The 16,012-nt window shown below is 49.9% G+C and overlaps 1 protein-coding gene across 4 annotated transcripts in view; it reads right to left on the bottom strand.

The window, feature by feature from the left end:
- The window catches only part of Eln (elastin), a 48,039-nt gene that overhangs the window by 15,776 nt on the left and 16,251 nt on the right, over nt 1–16,012 (bottom strand). For 2 of the 4 annotated variants that reach the window (XM_029553676.1, XM_017802010.2), the window contains exons 7-22: nt 14,586–14,660; nt 14,339–14,422; nt 14,186–14,254; nt 13,510–13,557; nt 11,243–11,314; nt 10,330–10,359; nt 9,786–9,857; nt 8,061–8,102; nt 7,633–7,677; nt 7,330–7,377; nt 3,626–3,715; nt 3,470–3,541; nt 2,687–2,833; nt 1,642–1,695; nt 994–1,134; nt 119–160 (exon numbers count right to left, since the gene is read on the bottom strand). In XM_029553676.1, coding sequence (XP_029409536.1) covers nt 119–160; nt 994–1,134; nt 1,642–1,695; nt 2,687–2,833; nt 3,470–3,541; nt 3,626–3,715; nt 7,330–7,377; nt 7,633–7,677; nt 8,061–8,102; nt 9,786–9,857; nt 10,330–10,359; nt 11,243–11,314; nt 13,510–13,557; nt 14,186–14,254; nt 14,339–14,422; nt 14,586–14,660 — 1,131 coding nt within the window. The remainder of the gene's footprint in view (nt 1–118; nt 161–993; nt 1,135–1,641; nt 1,696–2,686; nt 2,834–3,469; nt 3,542–3,625; nt 3,716–7,329; nt 7,378–7,632; nt 7,678–8,060; nt 8,103–9,785; nt 9,858–10,329; nt 10,360–11,242; nt 11,315–13,509; nt 13,558–14,185; nt 14,255–14,338; nt 14,423–14,585; nt 14,661–16,012) is intronic. The other 2 variants (XM_029553677.1, XM_029553678.1) reach the window with 2 other exon arrangements.

The raw sequence follows: 16,012 nt of genomic DNA, 5'->3' as shown, positions 1-16,012 counted from the left end.
ATAAATAGGTTTTCCTCTTTTTCCTGGAGGTCTAAGTGTGAGGTTGTTTTGTCCTCACTCAGAGCCTTGGGTCCCATAGGAGAGAAGGGCAGAAAGACAGACAGACAAGGCCACTTACCATACTTGGCAGCTTTGGCAGCAGCGGCTGCTTGGCCCGCAGCTGCAAGGAAAAGAGAGAGAGGGTGGGCACATAGGCAAAAGGGTTAAAAGGAGGATGGGAGGATGAATGTGGAGGTGGGAAGACAGGTCATCAGACAAGAAGGGGGCTAGGTAAATTGTTAGAAAGATGGATGGGTAGATGGGTAGGTGGGTGGGTGGATGAATGGATGAGCAGATAGATAAATGGACAGATGGATAGATGGGTGGATATATGAATAGGGAATGGATGAATGCATGGATGTGTGGATGGATGAGATGATTAGCTGCATGGATAAATAGATGGATGGGTAGATAAATGGATGGATGATAGATTGATGGATAGATGGATAGATGGGTGGTTGCTGGGTGCTGGGAATGAATCATGCATTTAGCACCAGTGCCTGGGAAACGGAGGCAGATGGATCTCTGAGAGTTCAAGGTCTGCCTGGTCTATATAGTGAGTTCCAGGACAGCCAGGGCTACACAGTGAGCTTAGTGAGATGCCATCTCAACAAACAAACAAACAAACAGACAGACAAACAAACACAAACAAAACAAACCAATGGATTGATGAATAGATGGATGGGTAAGTGGAGAGATGTATAGATGAAGAGATGGATGGGTGGACAGACAGATAAATGGAGACATGTAGAGATGAACAGATAAATGGATGGACAAATGGATGACTGGTCCACCAGGCAGGATCACAGTTCTCTCCCACCTTCAAAGGCACTGAAGACTGTCTCCCTCTTCCTTAGCACACTGAAGCCCACTTCCACTCTCCAACTCCCTACATGACCTGACAGAAGAGAAGCCCCACTCCCTCAGCTTCCCAGAGATGCTACTAAGGCTCACGGGTAAGACCAGCTCCAGGGACACCTCCAACTCCAGCTCCAGGGACACCTCCAACTCCAGCTCCAACACCATAGCCAGGAAAGCCCCCAGCACCAACTCCATAAGTTGGAATGCCTCCAACACCAACTCCAGCTCTGGCTCCTTGTGGAGGAGAGAAAAACCAATGGGAAAAGACTACAGTGAGGGAGGCTGGGAGTGCTCTGGAAGATACTTGTTGACTGTGAGGAAGGATGCATACTTCCCTTAAGGCTGGCCCATGAGGACAGGAAACTGGTATGCCTGGGGTCCCTGACCAGCCTCCTCCATAAAGCTTGAGTCTTCCCTGACTGTTCTTTTTCTCTGGGAAGTATTAGGGAGAAGTGTGTGGGATTATCCCAATCAGGTTTGGTGCCTTTTGAAAGGACCTTGACCAAGGGCAGGGAAAGGCAAGAATACTGGCTAGACTAGAGAAGCCATCCTGGGATGGTTCTGTCACTCATCCCTATGGTGAGAGACAACTAGATAAACATAATCTATCCTGGGATCCAATGGGTCCAAATCACAGCTCTGCCAGGGATTTGCTCTGTGTTCCCGGGCAAGTTGCTCTCCTCTGAGCAAAGAGATGAAAGTCTTTTAACTCTGGTAAGTGGAGGCCAGAAGAGCACTCACCATATTTGGCAGCTTTGGCTGCTGCTTTAGCAGCTGCAGCTGGTGACACAGCCCCTGGGGAGATCATGGGAGACAATGCTCAGGAGCAAATGGGGGAGAAGTGGTCGTTGCGTATCCCTCTGTCCACCCATCTGTCTGTTGATCCATCTTCTTTTTTATCTGTCGAGCTGATATAGTTGTTCACTCTGTCCCATCTTTGTGTCTGTCCATTGTCTGTCTGTCCTTGGATTTCAATCCACTCACCTAATCTCTCCACTCATGCACTAATCAGCTTAGCTGCACACCTGCCCATCTATCTATTCAGCCATATACATCGAATTTGCCTGTCACATTCCACCCAATCATTTATTGATCTGTCCATCCATCCATGGATCTATCCATTATCTATCCATCCATTCATCAATCCATCTGTCTATCCACCTATGCACCCATCTATCCATTGATCCACTGATCCATCAATCCATTGATCCATCCATCCATCCATCCATCCATCCATCCAAAAATTTATGTAGCCCTCAAACTGCATGTCTATCTTTCCATCCACTCATTGATCCTCACACCCACCTTTGACCCCTCCTTCTATGTAGCCATGTATCCACCCATTCTTTTAACTGTTCAGCCATCCACTCATGACCTCATTCATCAATTTAACATTCATCCACATGGCCCCTTCTCTGGCTACCCTGTTATCCATTTACCCATTCATCCACCTACCCATCTGCCTTCCATTTAGTGAGCACCTAGTCAGCTAAGGGATGGGAGCATAGAACTTAAAGTCATGGTTCCTGCTTTGGTGGCAGACTGTTAATCAGGAAGGAAGGTGAAGATGCTACTGCTGGTGGAAGCTAGTTGGGAGATTGTTACAGCTCAGAAGGAAGGGGATGAGGCTAGGCAAGAGTATGAACAGATAAGTGAGGTCTTATGGAACACCCAGAATCTTGGCACTACATTGCTTTCTTACACACACACACACACACACACACACACACACACATACACACACACACATACACACACATACACACACAGAACAAGTTTGGCTTACCTGGTCCACCCACAATGCCTGGGCCTGCAACACCTGGGACTCCAACACCTGGGAGCCCACCAACACCTGGGAGCCCACCAACACCTGGGATCCCAACACCTGGGACTCTAACTCCTGGTCCACCAGGCACTAAGCCTCCAGGAGCTCCTGTGGAAAGAAGAGGATTGGTGTAGCCTGAGTCCTGTGGGGACCTCTATGGGTCTTCCAGGGTAGGTGTGCAGGACAGCTCAGGGGGCCACAGTCACTCTTGAGTACAGGATAAAACAGATAGGTTGGTGATGCCTCTACAAGGATCTAACTCACCAGGAAGCTGGGAAGGGACTAAGAGAGCTTCAAAGAACCACTTGTTTGGATATGTGACTGGGAAGAACACCATCTATTTCTAAAGCAAAATCAGAATGCCTGCTAGTGTTTTTATGATTTATTTATTTGTTGTTGTATATTTTGTTTTTACAGCTCTGGGGATGGAAACCAGGGCCTTGGACTAGTACTCTATCATCGAGCCACATCCTAGCCCCTCACTGAGGATCCTAGTCAGGAGCTCTACCACTAAGCCACATCCTCAGCCCCTCACTAGGGGATTCTAGATAGGTACATCCCCTACAGAGTCAATCCTTGTAGAACCTGAGCTGCCTCCCAGGTACAATGACTAAGGATGGGCAAAGGTCTCCCTTTGGCGAAGGTCAGGAATGTCCTTAGGCAGTCAGAGGTAAAGTCTGTCCCTCCTTGTGGGTCTCCAGTGCTGGTGCAGAGCCCCAGCCCTGCTACCTCTGGGGCACTCACCGTACTTGGCAGCCTTTGCTGCTGCTGCTGCTGCTGCTGCTGCTGCTGCTGCTGCTGCGGGAGTCCCAGGCCCTGGAAAGACAGGCACGGAAGGTGAGGTGCTGTCTCTGTGGTCTTCTCAAGGACACTTCTACACCCAGCTGGACATGGCATTACCTGCAATGCCTCCAATTCCAGGAACTGCACCTGCGCCACCAGGAATGCCGCCTCCTCCAACACCAGGGAGGACCCCAGCTCCTCCAGCACCTGTTAGGACAGGGATAGCACCATATGACTTCCCATGTCTCCCCAGGTTGTGTGTGTGTGTGTGTGTGTGTGTGTGTGCACTTGCACATGTATACATGCCTCGGGAAGTCAGCCACCTTTTCGTCTTTTTCCATTTTTCAGGTATGTGTGTACATGTTGTCTGTGTGTGTATGCATGTTTTGCATGTGTGGGTGCATATGCACGTGAATGTACATGAATGTGGAGTCCCGAGGTTGATGTCCAGGACCATCCTCCATTGCTCATTGAGTCAGAGTTTCTCAATCAAATCCAGAGTTCACTGATATGGCTAGTCTCACTAGGCAGCTTGCTCTGGGGACCCTCTTTCTCTGCCTTCAAGGGCTGCAACTATAGGTGGGCTGCCATGGCTGCATTTAGGTAGGTTTCTGGGGATCCAAAGTCTGGTCCTCATGATTATAAAGCAAGCACTTTAACTGCTGAGCCATCTCCCCAGCCCCTGATTTCTTGTTACTGTTGTTTTAAAAGATTTATTTTTAAATTTTATTTATTGCTTTTATTTTTATTTTATGTGTATGAATGTATTGCCTGCATATGTGTAAGTGTACCCGTATTGTGCAATGCACGTGGAGGTCAGAAGAAGGTGTTGGATTTCCTGGAACTGGAGTTACAGGTTGTTACGGAGTTACAGGAGTTACGGTTGTTAGTTGCCATGTGGGTGCTGGGAATCAAACCCAGGTCCTCTGCAAGAACAGCCAGTACTCTTAACTGCTGAGTCATCTCTCCAGCCCCCAAAGATTAAATTTTCTTGTATGTATACAAGTGTTTGCCTGCATGTGTGGAAGTGTACCACATATGTGCCTCATGCCTGCTGAGTCCAGAAAGAGGCATCACATTCCCTGGAATTGGAGTTATGGATGGTTGTGAGCTAGCATGTGGTGCTAGGGACTGAACCCAGGTCCTCTGCAAGAGCAACAAACGCTCTTAACTACTGAGCCATCTCTCCAGCCCCCTCCATACACCTTGTTTTATTTTATTTATTTATTTTTTTTGGTCCTTTTGACACAGGGTCACCCTGTAGACCCAGCTGGCCTGGAGCTCACTATGTAGACCAGGGTGGCCTTGAACTCACAGGGATCTGCCTGCCTCTGCCTCCTGAGTGCAGTGATTAAAGGCGTGTGCCACCATGCCCAGCCACCCCACCCTGTTTTATGAGACAAAATCTCTTGCTTGTTTGGCTGGACCGGCCAGTAAGTACCAGATGTCCACTTCTCTACTCCCCAGTGCTGGAATTACAAGTACGTGCCGCCATGCTTGACTTTTTAACATGGATTCTGGGGGCTGGAACCCAGGACGTCATGCTTGTGTGACAAGCAGTTAATCAACTGAGTCATTTCCCCAGCTCCCCTCACTCCTTGATTTTTTTGTGAGACAGGGTTTCGCTAGGTAGTCCAGGCTGGCCTTGAACTCTCCATCATACCATCCCAGCCTCCGAGTGATGGGATTACAGGCCTGTGCCAACATGCCCCACTGAAATTCTGGCATTTTATCTATCATCCTTTCACTGGGGAACAAGTCTCAGTATCTCCAGATGGGCTTATTTGGGAAGGTCCCTACCCCAGAGTTCGTGGGTTTGCCTCCAAAGTGTCCATTTCAACAAGCTCATTAAGGGAGTCGGATGTTCGCAGACAAATCCCTTTCTAATCACTCCTACATACTGAGAAACCACAAGCTCCATTCCCTGGGCCAAAGGGGCCCCCAAAGGAATGCTGAAGGCTTCCTTTCCCTGTGTTCCGAAGACTTAGCCAAGTTGGTAATGCAAGCTCCTGGCAGCCTGACTCTGGCAGCCCCTTGCTCCTGGCTCTGCAGCTCCTATATTTCAGCTATCCCCACCAGTCTGCCAAGGAGCTTCTACCCCTGGAGGGAGACCTAGGGGCCTCCACAGGGCAGGCTCAGTTCCTCCTCTAACTCCTGCCCCTGAGCTGATAGGGTCTTCTGTCCTCTCCAGACCTGGGAACAGGAAAGCCTCCTGGGTTGGGGAAGGAGGAGAGGACTTTGTGTTTCCTGGGGTAGAAGGTAGGTGTTCACTCCATCTACCACATGGACACAGAGGCCTCACCACATTTACATGAAGGCTGTCCAAGGGGCCTTGGGTTTGGGAGGGGTTACGTTTTTGTAATATACAGGAAATTGATGCATAACAATTTTTAATAAAAAATGCTTGTGAAGTTGTCACCTACATTTTTCTTTCTAACCACGATGGTATGTATCCACTTTTTCTCCTCAGGCCCCTCCTTCCTGTTTTTGTTTTGTTTGGGGAAGGATCTCATGTAGCCTAGTCTGGCCTCACACTTGCTATGTAGCAGAGGATGGTCTTGAACTCCTGACCCTCTTGTCACCACCTCCCAAGTCTGAACTATCACACATAGCATCCCTTTTGACTCCACAGGACAAACTGTATCTTGAAGGACTTGTCACCTTCTCTGGGGAGACTCTTTGATTTTCCCTAGGAAGAAATAATGACTCCCAGGGCTGAGTATACATCCTCTGAGATGGATGGGTGGGGAAAGGGATGGAGAGATGGGCAAGGATAGGAGGCATAGATGGAAGATGGAGAGATGGATAGAAAGAGATAGGTAGGTGAGTGGGTGGATGGATAGGGAGGGATGGATGGATGGAGGGAGGGATGGGTGCATGCATGTATGGTTTGGGGGAGATGGATGTGGGAAGGTGGGGTAGGTAGAGTAGATGGCTGAATAGGGGATAGAAGCATAGAAGGGATGGGGGATAATAGGTGGATGGAGATAATGGGTGGATGGATGGATGGAAAGAGGGATGATGGATAGAAGAACAAATAGGGAGGGCAGAGATATAGAGGGATGGATAGATGAAAGGATGTATGGAAAGATGAATGTGTGGAGGAAAGGAGTGATAGAGGGATGGATGGCTAGGGGATATATAGATAGAGTAAGGGGGAGAGAAATGGAGGGATGTGTGAATGGATGTTTGGAAGGAAGGATGGATAGATGGATAAGGGATGGATGAAGGGAAGGAAAGAGGGAGAGATGGGTGGATGGATGGAGGAATGAATGGATGAGTGGAGGGAGAACTAGGAGAGAGAGGGAGGTGAGGCGAGTGAGTGGGAGAGGGGAGGAGTGATAGAGGGATGCAGGAATGGATGGATGGATAAGTGATGGATGGAGGATAGGAGGGAGAGATGGAGGGCTGTGTGGATTGATAGATGAATGTTTGGAAGGAGATATGGATAGATGGATAGGGAATGGAGAGAGGGAAAGATGAAGGGATGGAATGAAGGACAATGATGGAGGGAGGAAAGAGGAGGGAGAGTGGTATGGAGAGATAAATGGAGGGAAAGGATGAAGAGAGAGATGAAGGGGTGGGGAGGAATGATAGAGTGATGGTTGGATGGATAGGTATGGATGAATAGAGGAAAGGAGGAAGAGATGGGTGGATGGAAGGAAGGACAGAGGGAAGGACAGATGGAGAGCTACACATGTGGATTGTGTTGAAAAGGGGCAAAAGTGTGAAGCATAGAAATCACCTGGTCGGCTATCTAATCACCACAGGATGTGGAGGTTGGGGGGCTGCAGGCTGGCAAGGGGCCCAGAGATACTCACCATACTTAGCTGCTTTAGCTGCTGCAGCTGCTGCCTGAGAACCGACCCCTGGGGGAGGGGAGGAAAGGGGAGACTGACCATGGTGCTGGTGTCCTTGCATCTCCCAAGCACCATGTTCCCAGCCCCAGAGACACCCAGAAACAGCTGGCAGAGGCCAAACAGTGGTCACAACCCAGACTGGGGTCTAGGTTCAGACCAGGGTCTGCATGTAGGGTAGAGAGGCCTGTGTTTCAGAAAGGCCCTAGAGCCAGGGCGATCAGCTTCCCCTTTGACTGGAAGCAGGCAAGATGTTTTCCTGCTTACCTGTCCCTGTTGGATAGCCAGCTTTTCCCCCTGCACCAGCCACTCCTGTGAAACAGAGAGGTTTGCTGGTCATTATACAGATCTCCAGTTTCTGCTCTCCTGTTTACTCATCCCAAGTCTCTCTGTCACCTCCAACCAAAGTGCACAACCATTTTGGGAATGGCATTCCCATTTTACCGACAGGGACACAGACTCAGAGAAGAAAAAAAAATGGCTCACCCAAGGCCTGATAAGTAAGAGGGCCAGGACTGAATGGCAGGCCAGATTCCTAGGGCCATTCTTTCTCCTTTAGGGACATTATAGCACTCTGCCCCTCCCTCAGCCCAGCTGAGTGCTCTCCTGGCCCATGGCTAGGGTCTTAGCACCCTTACCAGGCCCCCAGAGTTTGAAAGAGCTATAACCCCACAAATACATGAGTGCTTACTTACCATAGGGCAATTTCCCATTGGTGTAGGGCAGTCCATAGCCACCTACGGAAAGGACAGGGGATGGATGGAGGGAAGGAATGGTATATGGATGGATAGTTAGTGGAGGAACAGGTGTGGAGAAAAGGGATGGGCAGGTTAGATGGATGGATAGGAGGTGGATAGAGAGAGGAAGGGATGAAGGGATAGGTGTAAGGATAAATGGTTAAGAGAGATAGATATGGGAAGGAAGGGATGGGTAGGGTACATGGATAGATAGGGGATGGATAGGGGTAGAGGGATGGTAGAGGATAGATGGAGGGAAAGAAGGAGGGGCAGAGGGATGGGTCAATGAATGGATGGGGGGTGGATTATAATGCAGAAAGAGAAATGTGAAATGAGGGAGAGATGAGGTGACGACAGATAGAGGTGAGGGAGAGATGGAGAAGAAAGGGTGGAAGGAGTCATGGATGAATGGAGAGGAGAGATGTGGGTGGAGGGAAGGAGTGGTGGATGGATGGAGAGGAGGGGAAGATAGGTGGCTTTCTGGTCTATCTCCTTGTATGGACAGACCTTCAGAATGGAGACATCAACTTGAGGGTCCCCAGTTGCTGACAGAGACTCTGAAGCAGTGCAGGGAGAGAATGCCCACTTCTCTGCAAACCAGGTCCCCCCATGGCTCCTGGGGTCTGAGTGCCTACCTTGTGTGCATGCTTTCCAGGGGGAGTGTGCCACTCCTTCAGCTAACGGCTGAGGTAGGGGTGACAGTGTGGGTGGCTAGACATGGTAGGGGTCTTTCTAGTGCATGGTGGTTGTGTCCTCCCTTTCCTTTTTCTTCCTTCCTTTTTTCTTGAGACAGGGTCTCACTCTGTAGCCCATGCTGGCTTCCACCTTACTGTGCAATTCTGTGTAACCAGACTGTTTTTGAACACACACAATCCTTCTGTCTCAGCTTCTTGAGTGCTGGGATTACAGGCCTGTGCTACCATGCCCAATTCTTTGTATGTGTTTGCATGCATATTCATGTGTGTATGTGTGGGGGTGAGTGCACGTGGAAGCCAGAGGATAACCTTGGGTGTCATTCCTCAGGCTCTTTATACCTTGTGGCTAGATTGACAGGCCAGTGAACCTCAGGGATCTGTCTGTCTCTGCTTCCCCAGAGCTGGGATTCTTAGCACATCTACCACATACACGGCTTCTGGGGAATCAAACTCGTTCTCATCACGTGGCAAACTCTTTACCAACTGAACTATCTCCCTAGCCCCATAAGTGGTGGTTCTTACTAGCAATACAATGAAACCAAGCAAATCCCTATAAGGCTAATTGCCCAGCCAGAGACCCAGCAAACCATGACATTTTATTATTATTATTATTATTATTATTATTATTATTATCACCATTATTATTATTGCGTGTGAATATATGTGTGCATGTTCGCCTGTGAACATGGGTGTGTGTATGCCACAGTGTGCAAGTGGAGGTCAGAGGACAACCTCAGGTGTCAGTCCTCCCCTTCCACCTTGTTTGAGGAAGGGTCCTTCTGTTCCTTGCCACTGTGTACATCAGAATAGCTGGCCCATGAGGCTCCAGGGATTCTCCTGTCTCTGCCTTCCATGTCACCATAGGAGTCACTGGGATTGCAGATGCTTGCTACTGCATCTAGCGTTACATGGGTTCAGGTTTCACACTTGTGTGGTAAGTGCTTTACCCACTGAAGCATCTCTCTTTGGATGCCTCCCTCTAACTTACCTGGCAGCTTGGGTGCTTTGATGGGGTAACCAAGAGGGACACCAGGCTGCTGGCCCCCAAAGGGTCCAACCCCTGTGAGAACAAAGTAAAGTCCCAGGTTTTGATGTGGCGTCTTCTTCTTAATCCCCCACCTGACAGTCTCTGTTGAGATGGAGTGAATTTTCTCCCCATGGATCCTACACTATCTTGTCTGGGGGTCCTCCCTGTCCCTTTGTCATGGGTCAGCGGAGCACTCCTCAGTGAGAGGCCACTTCCTCTTAGGACCTAAGGGACACTGTGCTGTATCTGGTGACTGTAGCTCTTCTAGACCTTAGTGTACTGTCGGCTTTCTGGGCTCATTTTGGCTCTACATTGATAAGGTCTGGGGTGGGGAATATGGCCTGTGACTGATGATATGTGCAGAAGCTAGTTCAAGCCCTGGAGCAGGAGGCATGAGGGGCATCAGACAGGTGTAAATGAGGTTCTGGGCATCCAGCTTCTGCTAGGGTGGGAGGGTCTGAGTGTGCTCCCATTTGTCCACCTTTGGAGAACAGCCTCAACTCACCTGGGATTCCAGCAAAAGCACCACCTGCACCTGTAAGGCAAAGAGCTGTTACTGTGGCCCAACGCCAAGTGTACACAGCACAGGCACTGGCTCTGGGCTTCTGTTGTTCGTGTGAGGCAGGTGCTATACACCTGAGCCACACCCTCAGTCCTTCACTGGGGGATTCTAGGCAGGTTCTCTACAAACTGAACCACACCCAAGCCTCTCACTGACTATTCTAAGCAAGTGCTCTACCACTTGACCCTTGACCCTTAGGCCTTGACCCTGAGGCCCTCACTAGAGGATTCTAGAAAAATACTTTATCACTAAGCAACTCTCACAGCTTGTCACTGGGGGATTCTAAGAAAGTCCTCTACCACTGAGCCAGGCCTCCCCACCTCAGCTCTCTTTTTATTTTTGATTTTAAGACAGTGTCTCATTAAATTGTCTAGGCCTGCGTTGAACTCTGTAGACCTTGAAGTTTAAAAAAAATTTTTTATTTTATGTGTATGAATGTTTTGCCTGCATGTGTGTAAGTGCACCATGTGCATGCAATGGTGTCAGAAGAGGGTGTCAGATCCCCTGGAGTTACAGATGGTTGTTAGCTGCCATATGGATGCTGGGAACCAAGCCCAGGATCTCTTCAAGAGAAGCCAGGGATCTTAACTGCTGAGCCAGCTCTCTAGTCCCAAAGTCTTGAACTTTTGATCCTCCTGCCTCAGCCTTCTGAGAAGCTGGGATAACAGGCCTATGTCATCAGACCTGCCTAACTCTCTTGGGCTTTTTGAACAGCATACTGCCCTTTCTGAACAGCAGAAACAGGGCTGAAGCATAAGGTGTGTCCCCCTCTCCCCACTGAGGTCACTGAATGAGCCTAGGGTCAAGAAGGTGGACAGTTCCACCCTGGGTACCCAGTACAGGTGGCCATACATACCTGGGGCCTTGGGCTTGACTCCTGTGCCAGTGGGAACTCCAGGAAGCACCCCAACACCAGGGAACCGAGTTCCTGAGTGGTAAGGCCAAGGATGACAGTAAGGGAAGCTCTGTTTGCCACCCCCTTCCCACCTCACGTCTCCCAACAAATGTATTTTATTATTGATGGTCAGACATAAGCAGGGCTCACAGGCCAGGTTGGGAAAGAACCAGTTTCCTGGGAACCTTCTTCCTCTGTATGGTTCAAGTTCAGGTGTTCTGAATTAAATTTTTTATTTTTTTTTTAGTGGTGCTGTGGATTGAATCCAGGGCTTCACACATGCTAGGCAGGTGCTCTACTACTGAGCCACACCTCCAGCCCCTCACTGGGGGATTCTAGGCAGGAGCTCTACCACTGAGCCACCCCCCACCCCCTCCCTGGGGGATTCTAGGCAGGAGCTCTACCACTGAGCCACATCCTAGCCCCTCACTGGGGGATTCTAGGCAGGTGCTCTACCACTGAGCCACATCCTAGCCCCTCACTGGGGGAATCCTAGGCAGGTGCTCTACCACTGAGCCACACCCTCAGCCCCTCACTGGGGATTCTAGGCAGGTGCTCTACCACTGAGCCCTCTCCTAGCCCCTCACTGGGGGAATCCTAGGCAGGTGCTCTACCACTGAGCCATACCCTCAGCCCCTCACTAGGGGATTCTAGGAAAATTCTTTACTGCTAAACTACTTCTCCAGCCCTCTTCTTACTTTTTGAGACAGTCTGGCTAAGTAATCTAGGCTCGACTTGAACTTTTGATTCAGCTGCCTCAACCTTCTGAGAAGCTGGGGTGACAGGCCTGTGCCACCAGGTTGGGCTGGAGGATATGAGATTTCATCTCAACACAGCTGGTACCTTGGTGGACCTCACCTATGTTATAGCTAAACATATCATGTCCACATTTAGGAGAGAAGTCCCAGAGGTCTATCACCATACCACCCTGAACACGTCTGATCTTGTCTGATCTCAGAAACTAAGCAGGGATGGATCTGGTTAATACTTGGATGGGAGAAAGCATAGAGAGGTGCAGCCAGGGTGATGTGCCTCATAGAGCAGCTCTTTCTCTATGAACTGGAAACTTCCAGGATCTCCCTTCTCCCTACCTCCCTGGGGCTTGGCTGCCTCACTCAGCAGGGAAGTGGAGAGGTGGAGGGCAGAGTTCCGTCAGCAAATCCCTGAATCTGGGCTTTTGGGGGATTTCAGGAGGCCATTTTGGGTGGGGGTGGCATGTCCTGGCAGGGGAAGGAGGTGAGGGGCAGCTTTTAGGGGTCTCCTGCAGGGCAGACTCCCTGGGCGTGCCTGTCCCTGGTGACTCAGGGCTTTTGGGAAATTGTTGGCTGCACTGGGGACTCCATCTGTCCTCTGAGAGTAGGCTTTAGGCTGTGATGAGGGTGTTGGCCTGGGGTCAGGGATTGGGTGGGGCTGGGGGAAGTTGACCTTCATTGCCAAGGACCTAATAATGTCCATTAAGTTGAGCTTGGACACTTAGGGAAGCAGGCCCTGGCCTCAGCTGGCCTCGGGAGGAGGAGGGAAAGGAGAGTGTACCAGTGCAAAGATCTCCCTCCCAATTTATCTTTTTTTAAAAGTTAAAAAAACTTTATGTGTTTATGTGTGAGTGTTTTGCCCGCATGTATGTAAATGCACCAAGTGTGTGCAATGACCACTGACACCAGAAGAGGGTGTCAGATCCTCTGGAATTAGAGTTACAATGGTTGTTAGTCATCATATGGGTGCTAGGACCTGAACTCAGGTCCTCTGTAAGAACAGTCAGTACTTTTAACTACTGAGCTGTCTCTCCAGCAACATGCCCCGCCCCCCGCCCCCTGTTAAGACCGTGTCTCATGTAGCCCAGGCTGGCCTCAAACTGGCTATGTAACCAAGGACATTCCTGAACTCCTGATCCTTCTGTCTCTATCTCTCTATTACTGAGATACAAGCATGCATCATTCCACCCAGTTCATAAGGTGCTGGAGATGGAGCCCAGGGCTTCATGCATCTTAGGTGAGTACTCTAACCACTAAGTCATATACCCAACCCACTCTTATTTTTTGAGACAGAGTCTCACTATGTAGGGCAGGTTGGCCTCAAACTTGAGATGCTTATGCCTTAGCCTCTCAAATGCTGGAATTACAGACACGCATTAGGCCTGGTTTGTGTAGTGCTGGGGGTGAAACCCAGGGTTTCATACATGCCAGGCAAGCACTGAGCTAAGTCCACAACTCCACCCTTTTGGTCCTCACCTGTGCCTGGAAGCACTCCGCCTGGGTAGACCCCTGGAAGGCCCACACCTGGAGCAAAAATACAAAGAACCATGAGCAGAGACTCTGTCATGAAGATCGCCCAGCAGCTCCAGGGGTTTTGGACTTGCAGCCAGTGTGCCCACGAGGGTAGGCAGGGACAGCAACCCTCTTCCCTCCTCCCTCCTGCTTGGGGATGGTCCCAAGACCCTTGCCTGCATGGGTTTTTCTGTTTTCTGGATCCTGGAGCCTGCTTATGCTGCCCAGCCCACCTCAGTCTAAAGACTTCCAGATGTTCTCACCCTGCAGAGTAGACTAAGAGGCCTTTTGTGTGACCTGAAGTCACTTCCTGATTGAGCACCAGATGGGGGTGCCACAGGATGTTGGCCATACCCCAAGCTATGCCAGGAGCAGCTGTGGACCCTTCTGCTCTGACTCATCCTTTACAACCTCAGTTCCCCTACCTGCAATCCAGAACTTGTCTGTGAGGTTTCTTTCTACTCTGAGATCACAGAAAATTCTAGAAGGCAGGCCAGGCCTCCATGCTTTGGGCCTGGCTTGTCCCTTGCCCTTTGTCTCCCAGTGTGATGGAGGAGGGCACTGACCATTGCAGACTCCTCAACATCTGACCTTTTCCTGATCTCTGACCTCTAGATCCCCTTCAGGATTTTGCACTGACCAGGCACTTTCCCAGGTTTTCCTCCAGCTCCAACTCCTACTCCAGCTCCGACTTGGGGCACCACAGCACCTGAAAAGAGGGGGTCAAATCAGAGTTGGGTCCACCCAATCCTGCAAGGGGCCACCTAGGGGAACTCAGAGCTGGCCACCATACCTGTTGATACCCCTAAGCCACCGACACCCCCGATGCCACCAACTCCGACACCACCAGGGATTCCACCAACTCCAAGCCCAGTACCTGCACATGCAGAAGACAGATAAGGATTCCCACAAAGATTGTGCCTGAAGGGCCAAAAGTTGAGATCTAGCCATTATACCTAGCTGCCTCCCCATCTGCCCAGAAGGATCCTGCCCATCAGGCTTAGGGGGTTGATGAAACTGTTCCTATGTGTGTCACTCACCAGCCTTGGCAGCAGCTTTATAAGCCGCAGCAGCCCCCGCCGCTCCTCCGGGCACCACAGGATATGCCCCGAGACCTGCAGAGGTGAGCATAGGTGAGGTCCTAGGCTGCCATGCCCAGCCTTTTCCTTCACTCAGGAAGAGCACTGGAGACTCTGTCCTTTGAAGGTGTCCAGTGTCACACAGTAGGTCCCTGCTCACCAGGATGGAGCATGTAGCAGAGGATGCATGTACCTGATGGCTGGGCTCAGCCTGACAAAGCTGTGTGAATATTTTATTTTATATTATTATTTATTTATTTTACTATGTAGATCAGGCCAACCTTGATCTCACAGAGATCTGCCTGCCTCTGCCTCTGCCACCTGAGTGCTGGGATCAAAGGAGTATGTCACTATGCCACCAGATCTTTTATTTTTTTGAGTCAAGGTCTTGCTATGTAGCTGAGGATGACCTTGAACTTCCGAACCTCCTACCTCTAACTTCCAAGTATTGGGATTTCAGGAGTATCCCACCATACTTGGTTTATGTGGTACAGGGAATGGAACCCAGGGCCTTGTGCATGCCAGGTAAGTACCCACTAAAAAATATCCCTCATCTGATATTTTGTTTTTTGAGATAAGGTCTCACTAGGTAGCTCAGGCTGGTCTGGGACTTGCTGTATAACCCAGCTGGTCTTAAGCTTGAAGTCCACATGCTTTAGCCTCCCAAGTGCTGGGATTCCAGGTATGTGCCACCACCATGCCTGGTACCTAAGTTTCTCCTCTGCCTTCTCTGGAGGGTATATCCATCCATGGGTCTCCAGGAACAGCCTCCATACAGTCCCCATCTGTGTGTTACAACTGGCCCCAGGCTCCCAGGGGATTCTCTCATACCCTGGGCAGTATTGTGGGGGTAGTTGACACCTGTGTCATCCTACATTTTTGCCCAGACTAACACCTAGTTTGTACTCTGCCCCAATTGTTCTGTATCTTGAACAGATTCAGTGGGCTGGGCTCAGGGGCTGGTATATTTTTTAAAAATATACATTTGTTATTATTATTAAAATTATTTATATTTTATGTGTATGAGTGCCTGCACAGATATAAGTGCACCATGTGCATGCAGTGCCCATGGTGGCCAGAAGAGGGCATCAGACCCACTGGAACTGGAGTTACAACAGTTGTTAGCCACCATGTGGGTGCCAGGAAACAAACCTGAATCCTCTTTAAGACTAGCCAGTGCTCTTTACCACTGAGCCATATCTCTAGCCCCTATTCTTATTTTTTTTTAATTTTTATTTTGTTTTTGGTCTTTTTGAGACAGGGTCTCCCTGTAGCCCCAGCTGTCCTGGAACTCACTATGTAGACCAGGCTGGCCTTGAACTCATAGAGATCTGCCTGCCTTTGCCTCCTGAGTGCTGGGATTAAAGGTGTGCACCACCATGCCTGGC

This window comes from Nannospalax galili, unplaced genomic scaffold (genome assembly GCF_000622305.1).
Source record: "Nannospalax galili isolate Female #2095 unplaced genomic scaffold, S.galili_v1.0 scaffold644, whole genome shotgun sequence".
NCBI lineage: Eukaryota > Metazoa > Chordata > Mammalia > Rodentia > Spalacidae > Nannospalax > Nannospalax galili.
Note: the sequence above shows the minus strand (reverse complement) of the source record. Positions and strands in the feature narration are given on the sequence as shown.